We start from the raw sequence: 20,419 nt of genomic DNA, 5'->3' as shown, positions 1-20,419 counted from the left end.
AGTTCCATAGGTTGGATGTGTGTTCAGCTTCAACCAACTCTCTGCTTTTAGCTAATTATTTCACCTGAGTTCTAAATACCTGAAAATGGTTGGTTAAACTGGACTTAATTTAAATACAAATGCATGTCACTCTTCTCAGACTTTTTATTTTGGAAAAAAACTCTCTTCCAATTAATCTATTTACTACTCTTTTTTTGGTTTGTTATGTAACCCCCTATAAAATATAGTTACATTTATGGTAGCGAAGTTGGATATGAAACCGTTTACAAGGTGTTTTTTATTATAAATAAATCCCTCTTTTAACATTGTCATATTCATCAGTAAGACTGTATTTAGATTTTTCTGAAAAGGAAATAAACAATTTTTTATATATTTTTTTTTTTACTTCATAACGGTGAGTTTAGAGTAAAATCTGTGATCCTTCAGTCAGTGTCACTCAAAAACCGGGCAGGAAGGTGCAGACATCTTTGAGAGAAAACAGATGTTTTTATGAGATCAGGAATGGGTGTTTTCAGTAAAAGTTGGAAGAGGCAGATACTGCTGGGATGATTTTATCAAAGGAATAACGAACTCCTCTCTCTGGGGGTTTTATATCATAACAGGAACTAGAAAATTCTCTCTGTGTGGAAAGAGAAAGACCTGTCTACAGGAATCTCGTCTTGGGTATTGTGAGTCTTGGCAGAGCCAGTGTTTCCATGGCTGATGTTGGAGTGCTGGTTTATTGAGAGACTTTAAAACAGACTGCAAGATTCTTTGGAACTCATAAGCATATGGACTGAGATCAGCGTCTTCTATTCCTTTAGCATCCTTGCATGTGTATCATTGTGTTGTTGTGTGTGTGTGTGTTTTCTTTTTAGGGCAGTCTCAACATTCTGGATCGCCAACCCCAACAACAACCTGATCAGCAATGCAGCTGCTGGCTCTCAGGTAACAACAACAGATTTAACTTTGCAGTTAGATGGGCGTTGTGAAATAATTAAAAAGCACCAGGAAAAAAAACAAGTAATCAAAATGTGTTTATTTTACAAATCCCCATAAATAAAAAGAAAATGCTTCTCATCAATCCCTAATCCATTGACTTTTGTGTTTCTGAACTTTAATAGGACAGAAAATTAAAGATTATTTTGCTCATAACTGGGTGATCCTTCAATGAATCAGGGCTTAAAGAGCAATAGACTAAAGCATTAACTTTGTAAGGCAGCTCATATATGAAAGTATAGCATATAAAGAGGATGCCAGTCTTTATTTGTTTTTTTTTTATTGTGTTGCCAGTTTTATTTGCGGTGCAAACTTTAAACCCTTAAATGCAGCTTTTATTACTGTGGCATGAAAACAGCCCAAGAATGCCCCACTCCAAGTATCTCATTGTCTGTATGTTTCTGCTGCTGCCTGCAGAATGGTTCCCAGTAGTCATATAAACATAGTAATTATCACCTTTTTCTCTGCTCTTCCTTCCCATCCCAGGACGCTGGAATATGGTTTGTGTTCCACAGCTCTTCCACTGGAGACTCTCATGGGCTTGTACCAGAGACCAAGGCAGAGCTCACTCCTCTTGGGATTTTTTATAACAACCGTGTGCACTCTAACTTCAAGGTACTTCTGGTATTTCTTGCCCTGCTCACACTTTATTGTGAGGCAGGCAAGCAAACCTCCAGCTCTATTTCTGCTTCTGTTTCATAGAAAAAAGAGAAAATCCCATATTTATAGTCAATAAACGTAATTCTTTCCATAAAAACCTGCTTGTTGCCAAACTATGTGCACTGGAACACACGTGGATACCTACAGACATGTGAAGAGTGCTACAATGGGCCTCTGTTGTGTGATGACAGAAGTCAGGCAGGTGAACTGTGAGCTCTTTATCCAGGCTGACCACAGCAGCCTCCAATAGAGGAAGGAGCCCTGCGGTTAAAGAGCAAACCTCTCTTCATTCAGCTCACAGCATAACTTTCAATATGCATAAGACACCCTGTTATAAACTGCATTTGTCATATGTTATGATTTTTTTTTTTCAATAAAAAAAAAAAAAAGATTAAAACAGTATAGCTTATCAATGGAAGTTGTTTTGGCCTCTATTACTAGTCCTTAACTGAAGTTTCAGGAAAAAACGATCATGTTATTACTGTGATCTTCTTAGGCAGGGCTGTTCATTGATAAAGGAGTGAAGACTACGAATGCCAGCGCTGCTGATCCCCGGGAATTCCTCTGTCTAGACAACAGTGCAAGGTGTGTATGTCTGGGTGAGAGCATTATCGATGCTTTTTGGTTTTGACTGCAAGATAAATTAATTAACAGATTGTTTTTTAAAATGTGCACTGACAGCAATTCATGGAAGATTTCTAATCATTGTATGTACCTACCATTACCAATAAAAAATGAAAGAACTTCAAGAACTACAGTATAAGCTAATAGAGTATTAACAGTGTTTATTTTTATTTACATTAGGGGCAGAGGTGATGTTTTGATGTTGGTTTTAGTGATATACGTTAAACAGGTTCTTACTATTTAAGGATAAAAAAACAGCAAAGTAAATGCATCTAATGCTGGCGGTTAGTGTTATTTTTATGTCCAAGATTTCAAAATGGCTGACTATGATCATTTATTTGGGAAATGATAGAGTTTTACTTTTACCCAGACATTTCTAAAAAGGGTGCCTAAATTAGCATGATGCATGAGTCACACATGTTCAATGTTTGACTCTCTTTTAGCCTTCCTGTTACCCGCTGAAGTGCAACTCTCTCTCTTTCAGTTTCTGTGTTTTCATTATTAATGAGCAAAAATTCTGTCAATTTTCTGTTAATGTAAAAAGAAAAATCACAAATTTTCAAATGCTGTTTCCAAAAAAATAAAAAAATGCAATTAAATCACATAGGAATAAATGTGTTTATGCAGCAACTCCTGATCATCCTCCTACTACTTCCTGTCATCTTCCCATTCTTTTTCACTGGTGGTAACATCGGGTTGATGATCATTTGACTCCTGTTATGTGAAGAAAGTGATTCCATTGAAGTTTTGTGAAAAATTGCTATTTTAATACAGCTACCCTCAAAAAACTCAGCTTTTGTTTATTTAATTTATGCGTTTCCTTTAAGATAATTCATTTTAATACAAAGTTGTCCAGTTAGATGGTCAATGGAAATGCAGCATCCCTCTCACTGGTCTCAATAAATCTTAGACATGTCTATTCAATAGCATCAGAAACAAGCTCCAAATTAGGCTCTTGTTGTTGGTACTACTGGGTGGAGATTGAGGTGTTGCATTCACTGATCAGAAAAATGCTGTTTTTTTTAAGCTTTCTTTTGGCCAAGCTGATCCAGATTCTGGTCACCTGCTATTTTACAGAACATCTCAAGTTTTCTTGTTGTTAATCAATGTAAACAGAAAAAAATGTGGCCACATTGGTTATTTATTTTAAAGTCTTGATTAATTGGTTGAATGTTCCACGGACTCTGTATATAAACACATAACTTATAAATGTGCACTGTTGAATCGTCTGCGGCGTGTTATCACATGCATCAAGATGTTTAATTACACTGTGTAAACATGAAGGAATGTGCGGTTTACTAACATATTTGTTTAATGCCAGAGCTAATTAATGGTCATGAACAAAGTTATCGGTAGTACTCTGATGGAGACGCACCGGGACACGGCCGTCGACTGAGAAAGATAGGTGTACGGTTTTATAGTGTGTTGGTGCATTTTAGTGGGATTCCTGTCAGGTTTGTGTTGACAGAGAAAACAAGGCTTTACAGATGGAGTTTCCACTCTGCTACCTATCCAAATACAGCCCCCAACTGGATGGGAGAAAAATCTGATGTGTCCTCTGAGACTGCTGGCTGCTGCTCTCAAATACATTCACATGGCATGTGTGCAGGAGTGTGCCGAGGTTTTTAAATGTTAGAAAGGGAAACCCTTTTTTTTACTGTTAAATAATGAAAGAGAGAAATGGGTAGAGAGGGAGAAAGCTCCAACAATATTATCTTTATTATTGGTTATGATCTTTTCTTTTCTCTGTCAGATTTCGACCCCACCAGAATGCTGACCCCAGTCAACCTCGAGTGGCCGCAGTCATTGACTCTCTGATCTCATTCAAGAACAATGACTTAGGAGCATGGATACGAGGGGGAGACATTATCATCCAGAACTCTGGGTGAGACAAATCTACGACTCTTTAACATGTTTGAAAGACGAAAATAAACCGATGATCTGAGGTTTCCCGCATGCACAAGAAAAAAAGTATTATGTCTAGGATGAAGGTTTTTGCTGGAACTACTATGTAAATGATTTTATTCCGTTCTACATTTTATTTAAGACACATTTATTTCGGGTTCACACAGATCCCTCTGAAATCTGATATTCTCTTTCAGACATTCTTCTCAGGAATATAACATTTTACAGTCATTAGTGGAAACTTTGTCAATTTAACGATTAATAAACTAAATATGGACCATGGCGTGTGAAAATGTGCTCTGGGTTCCTTTTTTGAATCTAATGAATAAATAAGAAAATGCAAGATCATCGTGTTTTAAGAATCAAAGCATCTGATCCAAACCTTCATTTTCACTTAATTTAAAACATGCTGTTTGTCGAAGGAGGTCTAATTCTTTTTTAGCAACAGGATTGGCCTATTCTTTTAGCTGAATTGTTTAGAATCAGGTTCACTGAATCATCTCAGTTGGGTTTTACTCTGGTAAAGATATATGGATCCAAGCCCTGAACCAGCAAAGCAGTCCCAGACCATTACTCTACCATCACCATGTTTGACTCTTGCTGTGATTTTCTGCTTCTGAACGACTGTTAGAGCAAAACCAGATATAACTGGATAAACACTCTCCAAGAAATCCCTCTTCTTCCTTATTAGTTCTTTAATTTTTCACCAATGTCTTTATCGCTGTCTAGATGTGGGATTTGGGATTCATTGCAGTGATTTTTGACCTTTAATACTCTTGGAGATTAATCTAATTTTCACTCAGTTGTTTCATCATTGTTGAGTCTTGAACACTGAGCTTAGATGGGCAAAGTGTTCCTTCAGTGCTTCAATTTGGTTCTGGTTCTAAGGTTCTAACCCTGGGCTGCATGGCATTAGAAACCTTGCAAAAGTAATAACTATTGTAAATTGCTATATTTATATAATTCGATTAATGTGCCTAATTTTAATTTTTCTCATGTCTGCCCTTTAGTTCAGTTTCACTTTTTAGTTTAGTTTTTTGAGCAATGTCGATCATCTTCTACTGGGAGTCTTGTTGCAACTAACAAAATATTGCAGAAGAATGTAAAATGCAAGTTTGTAACTCTGGGATGTGTTGGCTATCCATTATTTCAGTTCTTTGTGATATAAAAACATTATATTAGAAAGGTCCACAGCTTTAACTGTGGTTCTCTGCAATCCCAAATGACAGTCCTTTTTAAATCAGGAAATGTTACTTTTTTTATTTATGTAGATTATTGATTCTGTAGATATCAGGCCTGAGTGTCAGTAAAACTGAATCACTACATATGATTGATTTCAGTAACTTATGCTTTAAAGGGGTTAGCTTCTTTTTCATTTATGGTAGTTTTGGTTTTCCGTCAATAAAAGATCAATATAGTAACGAACAAGGTGCAGGACTTTACTTTTTTTTATTTCAGGTGATTATTCTGAGAATCTATATATTTTATGGAATAGTTAAAGGTGTTTTTTTTTTATGTTAAATATTGTTCTACCTTCTGTTCTTTATTTCTGAAAACTCCAAAATGTACCCTGTCTACTCGATGTGTAGCTTTTTTTACAGCATTTTTTTCTGCATTTTTTGCAGCTTTGCAGACAATGGAGTGGGACTGTCTTTTGCCAGGTTTGTTATGAATTATTTCATTTTTTTCCTGTACGTTTCCAGATAATTTTCCTAATTTTTGCCATTTTAATCATTTACAGGTAATTATGTTTGCAGATATCTCTTTTTCTTGTTCTTCTTTATAATCTTTTTTGTTTAGAGTATAATTTGCAAGCATGTTTGAATACATCACATAATACTGCGTACTCTCTGCAGTGATGGCAGCTACCCTAAGGATGAAGGGTCCAGCCAGGAGGTGACACAGTCCCTGTTTGTTGGGGAGAGCCGAAACAGAGGCACCAACGGAGGACAGAATAAATACTGGGGGATGGGAGGAACTGACGGAAAGATGCGGACACTGCCAAGAAACAAGTAAGGTTAAGAAAAATGGGGATTAATGAAGGTAGGAGCAGGATGGTATTGAATGGGAAAACTCCTGCAGAGGCAGTCAGGCAGTCAGGTAGCTGGTAGGGTTGACTCATGTGTGCCACAGCCACTCTTCACTGTAGATCAACTTGTGAAAAGAAGTTCTGTTTGACTCATTTCCTTCTCATGATATTTTCGGCAGTTTATGAAAAGTGTGGTAACTTTTAGAACAGTTAGACTTTCTCTTAAAGACAGAATTGTATTAGAGATTAACTCCTGGTCAGTGTGTTTTCTGCATGAAAAGAGTTTATATAGCAGCTTCTTTAAGCACAGACTGCACCTTTAATTAAACCTGCATTGCAATTGTTTACTTGTGACAAATTTGGATCAAATTAATAATTTATGTAACTTAAGAGCACATTACTTTTTATAACTCTCTGTTCTTAGGATACAGAAGAACCTAATGTTCAAAAATATGTTTTTAGTTATTGGGCAAAACTGTAAATGTTTTCTGTTTGTTTAGGACATAAAGGAAATCTGTCTCCTCTTAAAGAAGAGGAGACAGATTTTTAAAGGATTCTTTAATTGTTTTAATTTACAACAAATGGTTTCTGTATTGTTTTAAAAATTTAAAGAAGTCTTGGAATTGCTAAAATGAGTAACCCTTAAATAGTCTGAACACAGGTCTTTTTTTTGTGCCAGATCTTTGATACGTTTAATCCTCTTAAATGTCCACATTTGGTTATTATAACTATTACTAATAGTGCATGCTCCTATTTTCTTTTTAAAAATGCCCTTGCCCTTTCATTTGCTCCTTGACATATAGCTTTGGTTGCTATGATACCGTGACAAATTGACAAATCCTGTAATGCTGAGAAGTGCTGAGCCTCGGCAAAAGGAATTTGTCTGAAGCTTTAAGCTTTACTGGCAAAACCTGCAAAAGAGTTGTGTTTCTGAAACGACTTAACAGCTTAAAAAGGTATTTTTATGAATTGTAATCCAAATGTTCAGTAAGTGCTATTCACCACCAGCTTCTCCATCATTAGAAATAATTCTCAAAAAATGTTTAGGGCTCTAAATAGCTGGAAGCTGCTGTCAGTATCTGACGAAGCGTATGAATCGTTGGAAGGAACTGATTTGGTATGATTACGTAGCATAATGCTTACTTAAGTTATCATTTCATTATTTTCATTTTAAAGGTTTATTCTTATCTTAAATCTAACTAGAAATTAAAATTGAAGCTTTAATCTTTTCCATCTTTATATGGTTTGTCCCTGTCGATGTCCGCCTTAGGACTTTCCCAATCCGAGGTTTCCAGATCTATGACGGTCCAGTGCGTGTTACCCAGAGTACGTTTCGAGGTTTCATCCCTACACTGGAGCGCTACACCAGTGCAGTTGGCTTCAACTTGAAGAACACCTGGCAGCTGACCCCACGAAACAACCTGTCCCAGCTCAGCTTCCACCCTAATGTAAGAAGATAGTATTGTTTAAACTGAACTGAGAAACTTTTTACTCTTGGCTGCTTCAGTTTTCTTCTCATCTTGCATGTCTTGTTTAGTTGGACGGCAGTGTCTGGTAGCTTTGCATTGTCTTATTATTCCTAATATGCATGTCATAAAAGATTATAATGCTCAACTTTTTACCCTTTTTCTTTCTGGGAAACAAAAAGAAATCATTTGACTCCCAATAAAACCCATTGTATCATTTTGTTTTTCGTTAGTGTAGTTTATAGCTGTAATATGAAAAGAAAAAGTATAAATTCTGTGCCTATAGTAAAGTAATGGCGCTTTACCACTGCATTTTTAATCTTATGAGAGAATGGAGACTGGATCTCTTTTCATCATTCATTCTGGAATCTTCCTTTTGTTTTCTTTATTGTAGTCCTTTGCAATTTACAGATCTTAAAATTAAAATAGTAGAGATTTGGAACTACTTAATCTGTGAAAAAAACAATAGTGAAACACTGCTGGCCTCTTCTGGTTGCATTGCGTATTGCAGCAGAACATCATTTGGTGTCCGTTGCTCCATTTATTTAAACTCTTGAAAACAAATAAATACATAAATTAGAAACCATCAAAAATTAAACAAAGGCTGAAAGAAACTACACAATTAGAAAACTAAAATGGAATATAAGCTATTTTTTTCTTTTGTTTTATGTGATAATTATTCCAGACTCAAAGACATTAGCACAAATTTGTTTCTCTTAAATTTTGTGTAACATTGTTCAGTCATTTAAAAGGTTTAGATTGAGGTATTATTTGTATCTTTAAGGCAGGGAAAATTCCTTTATGTAGCACATCTCCCTAGTAGGACTGTTCAAGTGTACATCATAGCAAAACACAAAAGGTGCATAGGGGAATAATTGGAAGATGATTCAAGAAGAATAAAGTGATTGATAATCACTTTAATGAAATGATTATCATCACAAATTAAAGAAAGTTTCACTTCAAATTAAAAACAAAAAACAACTAAGCTTTTAATCTTTATTTAAAGCAACTTAAAAGAATGTGAAACCAAAACAGGAAATAAAATTCGGCCAGATGCCTCGTTAGGATGGAGAACTGCGCTGACGTGTGCAACGAAGCCATTAGGTACCTTTTACATCTCTTCTCACTAATATTTTCCTCAGGTGGCTCTTCGAGTGTTCTTCGGTCGTCCTGGACAGTGGTTCGATGAAAACGACCTGGATGGGGACAAGAACTCAATCTTTCATGACTTGGACGGGTCAGTAACTGGTTACAGAGATGCGTATGTCGGCAGAGCAGACAATTATCTAATCCAGCATCCCGACTGTCAGAAAATTCCCCGGTGGAATGGAGTCATCTGCAGCGGGCGCTATTCTCAGGTGCTGCATGGCAGGATCTGCGTGGTTCCCTCTTTCTCTTTATCTCCTTCTGGTTTTTACTCAACAAAGCTTCTTCCTTCAGGTCTACATTCAAACATGGGGAGCCCCCAGCCTGAGTTTGTCTATCAACAGAGATGAATACCCTGACGCACCTCTGGTGCTGAGAGGGATTAACAGCCAGGGGGCGTCATCTCAACAATACCAGCCTATCCTGATGATGAGCAAGAGCTACACTATGCACTGGAATGGACCTGCGCCCAGAGAGGTCGTCCTCTCTCTCATCAATTTTGATAGGCGAGTAGATCTCATGTTTGGAACAAATGATCTTTGGTTGTTAGATTTTCATAATGTCATAATACAGCAGCCTGAAAGTATCTATAGACTTGAACTTGAACAATCCTAAACACTAAAGTATGTTTGGATGGAATTTATTTGATAAACCACGGTGGAAAAAAGGCATGATTATAAAGTGAAGGAAAAATTGTCCATGGCTTTTAAAAACCTTTTTAAGAATAAAAAGTGACTAAAGGTCTGTCGTGTTTTTGTTTCAGAACCCTTTTACACTGAAACTTCTGAATAAAAACCCAAATAACCATTTCCCACCTATTAGAGCCCAGCTTTGTTTTATGAGTATAAATCCCCCTATGTTGTAAAGATCTCAGAAGTTTGTTAAGGAACAGAAGAGAAAAGACATGAGGCACCATGAAGAAGAAAAATCAGGGAGAAAGTTGTGAAATATCACAAACTTTGAACACCTCACAGTTCAATCCTTCCTTCAAAGGTGGAACTTGTATCCTGCGGCTGCAAATCTGCTGATCCATCTGAGAAGCAGAAGAGAGTTGATACAATAATGGGTGGAGCTAAAGTTAGTGGCTTCAGAAGGCTTGAGTCTGAGGTGGTCCATCTTCCAGTGGGAGAGCGCTACTAAACATTCAGCTGAGTTACTATTGAGCATTTAGATCAAGCTAATTCATGTTAGAATGAACAGAAGTCCAGATAGAGGTGACTTACTCACTCCAGCATGACTCAACTTTCTCTATTTGGCAAAGATGAGTGGGCATTAATGTTAGATTATAGATGTGTAAGCTCAAGCCTGCAGGGAAATGTGAATCTAAACAGTATTGACATACAGTTGATGAATTAAATGCCTGCTGCACTGTTTAAGTTCAGAAGAGTGAATAAATGAAGAATACCATACCATTGGAGATGAAGTGTTTTATATATATGTTATGACTTTCTGTATATTATGGCTTTCCAATTAAAATAAAAACATTTAAAATGAGAATATTACAAAAGACCAATAAAAACATTATTACAGAAATGTTGGTTAAGTAAACGTATGTTTTCTGTCATCCTAAACATGCGTTATTTCTTCTTTCTTTCTTTAGAGACGACTGGGTTCTGGTTGGACTCTGTTACCCATCAGACACAACGTTTCAGATCATGAGTGACATCTATGACAGGCAGAGAAATACATTTGATGACATTGTTGATTATGGCCCCGTTTCCTCGCTGGCCCAGCTGAAGTCCACAGAAAGAAAGTACTTCTTTGACCAACCTGTTGGGTGAGCAAACCCAAGGACTATCCTTTTAGAAATGGTTTTATTATACTGCGCAAAAATTAAAATCTAAATAAGTAATTTTTCTTGAATTGAGGAGATAAGTGAAACGCTTTGTTAATCGACATAAAATTTAACTTAAAAAAACTATTGCATTGGGTCCTAATTATTTTACTTTAAGAGTAAAAATATGCATTCCATTGGCAAATCGTCTTATTTACCTACTCTAATTAAGAGTGAATACGCTTGATTTAAGAAATGTTACTTATTTCCAGATGGTTTTTGCAGTGTAGGTCTTTAGTTAAACTTGATAGCAGTGAAAAGCCTTGACTTATATAACATGTTTCCCTTCTTAGAGCTACAGTGTACAACTATTTGCACCTTCTCTGTTACCTGATTGGGTCGGGCTGATCAAAGCGGGAGTTGTAAGCTGACCTCAGCACAGACAGCTGTTAACAATTCCATGATTTGGTTTATTGTACTTGGGCGGATGTAACCACACTGCAAAAAATAGAAACCTAAATAAGTAATTTATTTCTTAAAATAAAGGCATTTTTTCTTGAACTAATGAGGTAAGTCACACACTTTACCAATGGAACAAGACAATTTACATTAAAAATAACAAAAAACAATTGAATTGTCTTATTTTAAGTGCATTGATCAAATTATCTTATAATAAAAGCACAAATACTAATTCCATTGGTAAATCATCTTATTTACCTACTAAATTTAAGGGGAAATAGACTTATTTTAAGAAATTTTTGCTTATTTCTAGATTGTTTTTGCAATGCACCTTAATAGGCTTTAAGGTGACGTTGACTGACACAAGCTAACATTAGCTTTCAGTGATTAAACTTGCTACCTGGATTATGTATGGCTAATATTGCATACCATTGAAGACAGCGCTGGTACCCAGAACATGGAAGAAAGAACAGCTCCCTGTTTTAATAGGATATAAACCCAGATGTAAAGGCATACATTGCAAAAACGATCTAGAAATAAGTAAATATTTCTTAAATCAAGTGTATTTAGCCTTCATTTGAGTAGGTAAATATGATTATTTGCCAACAGAATAAGATTTTTTACTCTTAAAATAAGATAATTAGATAATATGCACTTGAAAGAAGACAATGCAATTGTTTGTCCTATTTGAAATGTGAATTGTCTTGTTCCATTGGCAAAGTGTCTCACTTACCTCCTCAATTCAAGAAAAAAATGCCCTTATTCTAAGAAAAAATTACTTGAGATTTAAATTTTCTGCAGTGTATTCACCTTCCTTGACTAGTCCTCTCTCATAATTCCTCTAGTTCTGATTTAGTCCAATAGGATGTCAAATTTTCCCTGTATTTCTATGCAGTTTTTTTCAATTTTTTGTAAATTTATATTTTTTTATTAAGCTCTGAATCTTCATGCCATGGGTTAGTCTTAGATAATCTGTTTAACTTGGATAATAAGTCCATATGATGTGATTCAAAAACTTCAGGGGGTGTCACAAGAGTAAAACTGTTATACGTAGTTATGAAAGTTAAGTTTTTGTTAACGTGCTAAAATAAAATTGTTACAAATCTGTCTTTTAACAAAGTGTGCTGTAGGTGTTGCAGCAGCCAGAGTTTAGCTAAAATGATAACCATCCATGCTAAGATTCATTATCACACTGCCAATAAAAGCTTCTCCATCTACTGCTGTGACGGAAGTTAATCAGTGATGACTGGACATTTATTGTTAAGTACTTTAAAAAAAATTTATAAATAGAAGTAAAATGCTTGAAATATGAGAAATAGTCTTAAGATAAAGAATGCCTGTCTTTGAAGGGATGAGAAAGGAAATACCTTGTAAGAATTTCCTCCCTGATGATGTATAAAGATTTAACATTCATAATGACCTGTAACTTTGCTTTATTATTTTAATTAGAGTGTGGTAGATTAGTGCTTTTATATTAAATAGTACCACATATACTTCCAGAGGAGCATGTCTTCTCGACCCCCCTAGAGAGATTTAATCTCCTCACCTTTTCACCCCCGACCCGTTGTCATGTCTGCTTGCAATATAATCAAGTGATGAAGAGGTCTGGGGAGTTGTTGATGCTTAGTTTGGGTTTTAATACAGACAGATGTTCACCTATAAAGGTCAGCTTTCTCACGGTCGCCACATCAGTTTTCATTTTAGCTGTCTCTGAGGCTCCACGTTTCTAAAAGCTTATTGAACCGTTTCTTCCTGCTGTGCTTGTGAAATAACTTGCAGCTTACTGTGGTTTTACCTCCGAGCCCGGCATGGACGGGATGGCCACAGCTACTGCTCAACCAAAGGCTGCGAAAGAGTAAAAATCACAGCCACTACATCGTCCAAACAGACCTGCAACTGTACCGCTAAGGCCTATCCCAAGTACTCCAAGCCCCCCTCAGCTGTGGTGCCTCTGCCAGCTCAAAACACGCAGCTTTGCAAAGACTGTGGGGCTGAGAAGGTTTGTTTTATTGCATTTTAACATTAAGAAACAAAGCAGAACAGTTTATCATGTGTGGTGTTGTCGTTTCAGATGGTGTTTTCTAGTGAGCCTTGGATGTCCTACCTTCACACACAAGTTAAGTCTTTAAGCAGCAAAGAAAAAGGACATAATGACTCCTTTATTACTGTGAGTTTGCAGCACTCTATAAACACAGATGTTAAACTTTTTTATTAGTCCCGCTTGTTAGTTTCCTCTACTGAAAATGTTTCCTGTTGCCCTTCAGGTAAATGAGGTTACCATGCAATTTTCTCAGACTGGGTTTTTCCTGGTCTCTGTGGATGCCTGTTCGGGAAAAGTCACCAAAAAAGTCTCATTTAAGAAGGTAGACACAAAGATGAAACAGTTTCTAAAAACAGGAATCCCAAAGCGGTGAGTTCATGGAAGGAGGACGATACAGTTAACAAGCCAGAGCCCATAAAAAAGCTGTCCTGAATGTTTCCTGACATTTCTGCTTGTCTCCAGGTCAATAGTACTCTTAGCAACACGAGGTCAGCCTGAGGGGCTGGTGGACATGGCTCCACTTCTGATTTCTTTTGGTTTTGCTAAAGCTGCTGATCTGCACAAAAAAGGTAAATATACTAAGTTTTGGGTTTTTTTCTTTAGAGAATCGCTGATCAGAACTTGTGTTGTCTGGTTTTTATAAAGCATTAACTTGCTAAATTTTATCTGAGCTCATTTAGATTTTTCTTTAAAATTAATATTACAAGTTGACATAAAATCAAAGTTTTGCAAATCCTTTTACTGCAATATGAGTTTTGATTTATTACGATAGAAATCTCCGCCTGCAACATTTTGGATCAGCTGAAGGCTTAACCGCAGTTTCAGGACCTCCTGATAGTGAAGCATTATTTCAACCTAGAAGTAAGAAATGCATGGACTAGATTCTCAACATCTTCCCTGGAAAGCATATTTCTAATTTCCCCAATTTAAATCCCCATTTGAGGATTTTGAAACCTTCAAAAACTAAAACTACGTTTACATATTTGAATAAATTCAGCATGAAAAGCTGTAAAAATCAACGTATACAAATTGTTATTAAAGGTCAACATTGTACTACTTAGTGAAGTTACGTAGTGCTGTTTGGAGATCCCTGCTACCAATACCTCCTTATCCAGTATGTCCCATAATAGCAAGAGGTTAATAGGTCTGATGGAGAAAGCATAGCAACCTATATTTGATAGGTTTAGTCTAGAGTCCTGCAACGGGTCGGGTACCCGACGGGTCACCCGCAAAAATGCTCTTTTGCGGGTGAAAAATACATAAATAAAAATAAACGGGTCGGGCGGATATTATTTTTAGTGCGGGCGGGTAGTTGGTGATTTTTTTAATTTTTTTTTTTTTTTATGCGTGTGTTGTTATGGACATCAGAAATGTTATGTTAATCAGGCACTGTCTGGGGTCACCCTTGTTGTAGCTTAAAGCCCTGCCGACAGTGTGGGCTTCCCTCCAAAAAGGCCACAGTCAGAGCATACATGTCTGCTGCAGTGTTAATGGCGCTGTTCTGCAGCGCAGCGTAGTATAGCCTATTACTTGATGTGTTAACGGGTCGGGTTGCGGGTTAAATATCAACGGGTCGGGTTCGGATGTGAATTGAAGATATCCGCGGGTGACGGGTCGGGTTCGGTAGTCATCCTAACGATTCGGGCGGGTGCGGGTTGGTAAAACTGGACCCGTGCAGGACTCTAGTTTAGCCTTTATGTTACCAGCAGGAAATTGTGTTCTCTCTCAATCTCTTTCAAGAGAGAAACAGAAAAAGTTCAAAATCGTTCATTTTAAATAGACCTCCTTTTTTTTTGTTCTGTATGCATTGCTTGCTCAGTGCTAAAGCCTCACTAATACTTTTAATAGATTAATTTTTTGCATTCTTGTTTTTATGTAGCATTAGATGTTTAAGCTTACAACCAGCTGTGGGGCGTTAAATTGTATACTTGTCTGATTATGGTCAGCAGCTAATTTCTCTGTGTATATTTTCTTTTCTCCCTATTGTTGTTGCTCTATGATGTTATTTCCTCTCATAACAGACAGCCTTGCAATGTGGGGATTCCTGGGTGCTTCTCCGCCTCCTTCGTGGGTTTCGCTCCAAACTGGAGAAGAGGACAACACGTTGGGGCTGCAGGAGCGCTACCTGCCCCTGGGTTTGGAGAGTTACGGCTGTTCGCCACTTGCAGCTCAAAAACGCAAAGACCTTGAGCTTCTGAAAAAAGCCACAGGACAACACTAGCCAATGTGAACACTTCAACCTGCCAAGCCAAAAAAAAAAAAACTTGCACACGAACACACAGCCAGTTGATGAATGTGAACTGCTGAACTCTTAATTTATTAACAGACAAGTATGTTTACCTGTATGGAGTGGGGAAAAGGAGTGATGATATGAGCGGGGTAAATATTTTATTATGATTTTGTTTGGAGGTGTGTTAGTATTGGCCTGTCTTGGGGCCTTTTTTGTTCCTTTTAAGTCAATGCACTTTTGTTTTATAGATCCATCAGCCAAAGCTTTAACAAGTAACTATTTCTTTTATCTTGGACCTGATGAACTAAATCGGCTTGTTATAGCCAACAATAAACTTTTATCAGCAGGCGCAAAATAAAATGGCAAATGAAAAACACCAAGGGGATTAGGTTCTCAGAAACCTAAAGGAAATTCTGCAAAAAAACTATTGTACCTGAAAGTAGACATTGATCAAACTTGAAATGTAAGTACAAAGCGATGTTAGTCCAGGTTAAAGCCTGTAGTGTAGGAAATCAAAGCCAGTGGGTTAGAGGTCCTAGCATATGACAAGACATGAAAATTAACAATGATACTCCAATCTGCAATAAGTTTTCTACCTGAATTTTAACTGGAAAACCTCTCCTGATTATTGTGCAGCTGAAAGATTTTAAGTTTTAAGCACCTTTGTTTGGATTCCTACTTGGTATTACTGGAGCTTCTTTTTCATGTTTTATTTAACCTTTCACAGTGAAAATGTCAGAAGAACTTTGCTTTATCTGCAGCACAAAAAGAGATTACTTTTCCTCATTTATTTTCTGAACAGAACTGAATGTTTTACCAGTTTTCTGCCTCATTCATTACTATTTTATGTACATAATTACCAAAACAGATTGACAAAATATAACTGAATTGTTGAAGCATACTGGGCAGCCTTAGTGAGCAGAAATGCATACAGATGTGATACCTGCTGAGTTGTATACAGCTGTACTTTAGGATGATGTATTCTTTATGGATGTGACCAACCAGGGCTTCCCCCACTGAGTGTTGAGATGTTTCTGTTCATGACTGATTGTGTGACAGTCTGAGTATAATAATTACCGTGTTGCCTTTTAACCACTGTACTGTTAGAATATAGAAGAAAAAATGGAAGATATTTCTGTTTCTAGCCTTTTGTTCAGCTGATGCGTTTAAGCTGTACGAACCAGATATTTCGTTCTGACTAAAGAAACCTTGTAAATATGATTCTGTACTTGTACTGTAGAAATGTTAAGTCATTGTTGTATTTACTGTCCTATTGCTGTTTTGGTCATCTGATGAGTTATTGTACATTTTAGAATTCGACATAAATATTCTTCCAGTGTTATAAGTTTTACAGTCGAATAAAGATATGTGCCTTTGGTAAAAGTTGATGTTTTGGTTCCATATTTTGTTAAGAGTTTGTGTTTATTTTAGTCAATATGTACTCTAAAAACCTTTTGGTATTCTGAAAAAGCCGTCTGCCCAGGATGTTAATAGTACCTTGAAAAAAACAGCTGTACCTCATGAGCTTTGACACATTTTGTCATATTAAAAGGGTGAAGTTTTTCATTGGGATTTTAAATAAATGACCAGAAACAAGAAGCAAATAATTTCGAATTGAAAATAAGACATAGGCTTTCAGTTTTATTTCATTTTATAAATAAGAATCATAACTAAGACATGTCATTGTAATCCATCATCTCTGGGTCAATACTATACAGAACTATTTCTCTGTGCAATTATAGCTGCTAATACGTTGGTCCTTTCAGTTTCCCGTTTCTGTAAACTGAAATGTTTGTAGATTATTCCAGTGTCAGATTTGAGGAGGAGTATCTGGGGATAGCAAACTTAATTTTGCCACAAATTCACAACTCGATCTACGGTAAATGAATGTCCAAGGCCCTATAGTTCATGCTTGTCTGATTGATTGATTTATTGATCTCACAGTGGAGAAATTGACTTGTTACATCAGATCAAATAGTCAAAGGAGAAAACTGCCAAAAGAAGAAAAAGGTGCATCAGATAGATACAGTGCATCGATATATGAGAGCTTTTTTCTTTTTTTTTAATAGTAGGATCCCTATACAGGGTTATTGCACAGGGTGCTTACATGGGAATTTATGTAGATGTATATTCATATATAGAGAAACGTGTTATTGCACAGGGTATCAAATAGTAAATTGCACATTATACATTTCACAAGTTATTGCCCTTATAGTGTCTCATTGTAGAGTCTGGTTGCAGCAGGTTAAGAAACAGGGTTTAAAAGTCTTTCACTAAAAGAGCTACTCAGCTCCTCTACAGACTGCAGAGGGTGGAAGGTCTCCATGATGGATGTACGTAAGCTTGTGCTGCAATGCAAACAGTCAGGAATAACCAGAATCCTGCTTGAAAGAAAATCACTGTGTTTAAACTTTGTTACTAGCTCAAAGACAGCTTTTTTTGAGTCAGCTATTATTATTTACTATTTTTTATGTTGTATAGTGACATATTTGTTTTTGGTTAAATGTATTTTGGTGTGTGTTTTGGGACAAGTGAGGAAGTATATTAATGTAGCTGTTTCTTTTATAAGATAAGGTACATTGGATGTATTTGAGGTTTAACACTTGTTTATATATATATTGTGTGAACCTGAGAAATAATGTTTTTTCAAGCAAATGAACAAAAATAAGATATACTTTGCAATAGAACAAGACAGGGGTCACTCTATTCCAGAAAACAAGTGAATAACAGAAAATAAAGAGCGACATATGGGCAGCCAGCTGTCACTTAGTGTTGAGAAGAAGTGAGGAGCTTTTTTAGATTAAAGATGCTTCTAACTGAAGCAAATGAAGTCATTATTCCTGCACATAAACAATTCACAGAAACCTGTAGCTCTTCAGCCAGTGCTTCTCTTTAGGAGGGCTCTCAGTGAATCAGTGGCTCTGATTAGTCTTCTCAGTGTGTATTATAGGCATGCTTAACATCCACCCACATTGGAGCTCCTCAGCCAATCAGTGTCACAAACGTGTATCTTAGCTCCCTGCTCCTCACTGCAGCTAAACTCTCTTCACAGAGCATAGACAGTGCATTTATGAAAAGTCATTAAAAAAAAAAATACTCCCAATACTGGTGCCATTTACAAGGTTTTGTTTAGATCATAGGATTGAATTAGAGCAGAGATTGAGCCTGGCCTTCTCATCCAACATCAGTATCTGACCTTACAAAAGGTCTCCTGGAGGGAGCTCATCAAAATGCTCATAATACGTTAGTAGACACCCTGCCTACTTTTAATGAAAGGCTTAAAACATCCCTTTTTAAAGCTTATAGTAAGAGTGGCTAAGGTTATCCTGGGCTATCTCTAGTGTTATGCTGCTATAGGCTTAGTTTCCTAGAGGACATAGGAACCTCTTTTCATCATTCTGCTTCATTCTATCTCTATTCTCCCATTCTGCAGTATTTGTTAGTTCAATCTCTGATTTTATACTCTCTTTTTCTTATCATAGTAGCTTCATCTGGTCTGTTACTGTTTGGTTGTGACACCATCCTGGAGAGAAATAACAGCTATGCTGCTGCCATCAACACCTTTGTTTATAGATGTTGGAGCTTGGACTGTTTTTCAGTGTGGTCCTGTTTCTCTGGCTGTGACTAACTGTATACTCTCTTTCATCCACTGACATGGGAGCTGGTTTGGAGCTTGTCTACCTGGCTGAGTGTTACCTGGTAGGGGCCCCCTGTGGAGCTGATTGACAGTTGCCTTTTATATCTCTGTTTCCTTTTCCATCTCTGCTTCTGTCTCATTGAACCCCAGTCGGCCTCTGCAGATGGTCGTTCACACTGAGCCTGGTTCTGCTGGAGGTCTCTTCCTGGTAAAAGAGAGTTCTTTCTCCCTGCTGTCGCTACAAAACATGCTTTGTGTAAGGGATGGCTTTCGAGTCAATAAGTCGATGCAATCAGCTGGTTTTCCTTAGATAGAAAACTTGATCTTGTTGAATTGTCTCTAGTGCTTTGAGATGATGTGTTATGAATTGGCTCTATATAAATAAACTTAATTTAATTGAATAAACCTTGTTGACAACCATCCTAAAGTATAACTGCAGGACCTTTATCATAATGAATCCAAAGGATTAAGATTGGGAAGTCGTCTAAGTTTATATATGAGTCAAGCCCGGTGAATAAATACTTATGGCAATATAGTGCAAATTCTTGAGGTTTGTATCTGCGCACAATGGTGAAACACCTAACAAGTGACAAAAATAACAACAGAAAAACAGAAAGCTCTATATGTGGTTGAGTGTGAAATACTTTCATAAAAATGTTTTTCTTCTAGTTCTTTTCTGTAATCTTTTGTTTCTTAATCCCCCTTTTCCCGAACTGATCCTTATGTGCTGGAATCTTCAGATGCCAGACACATTTCAAGACTGTAGTAAAGTGTTACTATTGGTGTCCTTTGATGCTCTCCTTTTTTTTGCTACATAGAGAGACTGAATATACTTCTAACAGCTCAATTTAATTATGCAATACTAAGAGTTTTGAACTGTAGAAATGCATTTAGAGAAATGCCAAGGCTAAAAATATGACACTAGGGACCTGTGTGGGCAGAAGCCTTTAGCGTTTCACTGTATTAGTTATCATGGAAAGGGTATAGCTATGGCAACACGATCTGCTTTGTAAGACAGATTTTTATCTTTTTTAGTATTTTTACATAATTAATCAATATTTCATTTTCAGTGTATTTTATGCATACAATGAGAATCATCAACAACATCACACAATTGTATTTAAATAAATGAACTGGGCAGGTTGGAAAATCATTATAATTACATGTATTTAACTTTTTGTTATTAAAAATGTAGGCACCTGCCTTTAATTGGAGGGTCTGAAGAAACCACAGAAAAAAAATCACAGACAAAGAAACTATATCCTCATTGAGAAACTGTAGCCAAGTTTAAAACCAAAAACCCTCTGAGTAATGTATGCATGCACAAGTACAGAGCCATGCAAAAAAAAAAAAAAATTCTGCTTGAATTTCATCCTGTGGTCAACTGAAAATAGTAGGACACATGCAGATCTACCAAGATATACTTATCCAATTAATTTGGTTGGAAAATACCATTTTAGCCAGAAAAGA

The 20,419-nt window shown here is 36.6% G+C and overlaps 1 protein-coding gene across 1 annotated transcript in view; it reads left to right on the top strand.

Annotated features, from left to right (window-relative positions):
- Window positions 1-15,382, top strand: part of cemip2 (cell migration inducing hyaluronidase 2) — a 40,956-nt gene extending 25,574 nt beyond the window's left edge. The window contains exons 10-24 of the mRNA XM_038285713.1: window positions 858-927; window positions 1,465-1,593; window positions 2,135-2,223; window positions 4,016-4,147; window positions 5,793-5,828; window positions 6,024-6,179; window positions 7,467-7,644; window positions 8,805-9,020; window positions 9,103-9,314; window positions 10,409-10,585; window positions 12,821-13,040; window positions 13,113-13,208; window positions 13,306-13,451; window positions 13,545-13,651; window positions 15,104-15,382. Of these exons, the coding sequence (XP_038141641.1) occupies window positions 858-927; window positions 1,465-1,593; window positions 2,135-2,223; window positions 4,016-4,147; window positions 5,793-5,828; window positions 6,024-6,179; window positions 7,467-7,644; window positions 8,805-9,020; window positions 9,103-9,314; window positions 10,409-10,585; window positions 12,821-13,040; window positions 13,113-13,208; window positions 13,306-13,451; window positions 13,545-13,651; window positions 15,104-15,303 (2,164 nt within the window). The 3' untranslated portion in view covers window positions 15,304-15,382. The remainder of the gene's footprint in view (window positions 1-857; window positions 928-1,464; window positions 1,594-2,134; window positions 2,224-4,015; window positions 4,148-5,792; window positions 5,829-6,023; window positions 6,180-7,466; window positions 7,645-8,804; window positions 9,021-9,102; window positions 9,315-10,408; window positions 10,586-12,820; window positions 13,041-13,112; window positions 13,209-13,305; window positions 13,452-13,544; window positions 13,652-15,103) is intronic.
- The last annotated feature ends 5,037 nt before the right edge of the window (window positions 15,383-20,419 follow it).

This window comes from Cyprinodon tularosa, unplaced genomic scaffold (assembly GCF_016077235.1).
Source record: "Cyprinodon tularosa strain WSP-4 unplaced genomic scaffold, ASM1607723v1 ctg214, whole genome shotgun sequence".
NCBI classification, from domain to species: Eukaryota; Metazoa; Chordata; class Actinopteri; order Cyprinodontiformes; family Cyprinodontidae; genus Cyprinodon; species Cyprinodon tularosa.
The sequence above is the reverse complement of the archived record's forward strand: the minus strand, read 5'-3'. Positions and strand labels throughout refer to the sequence as shown.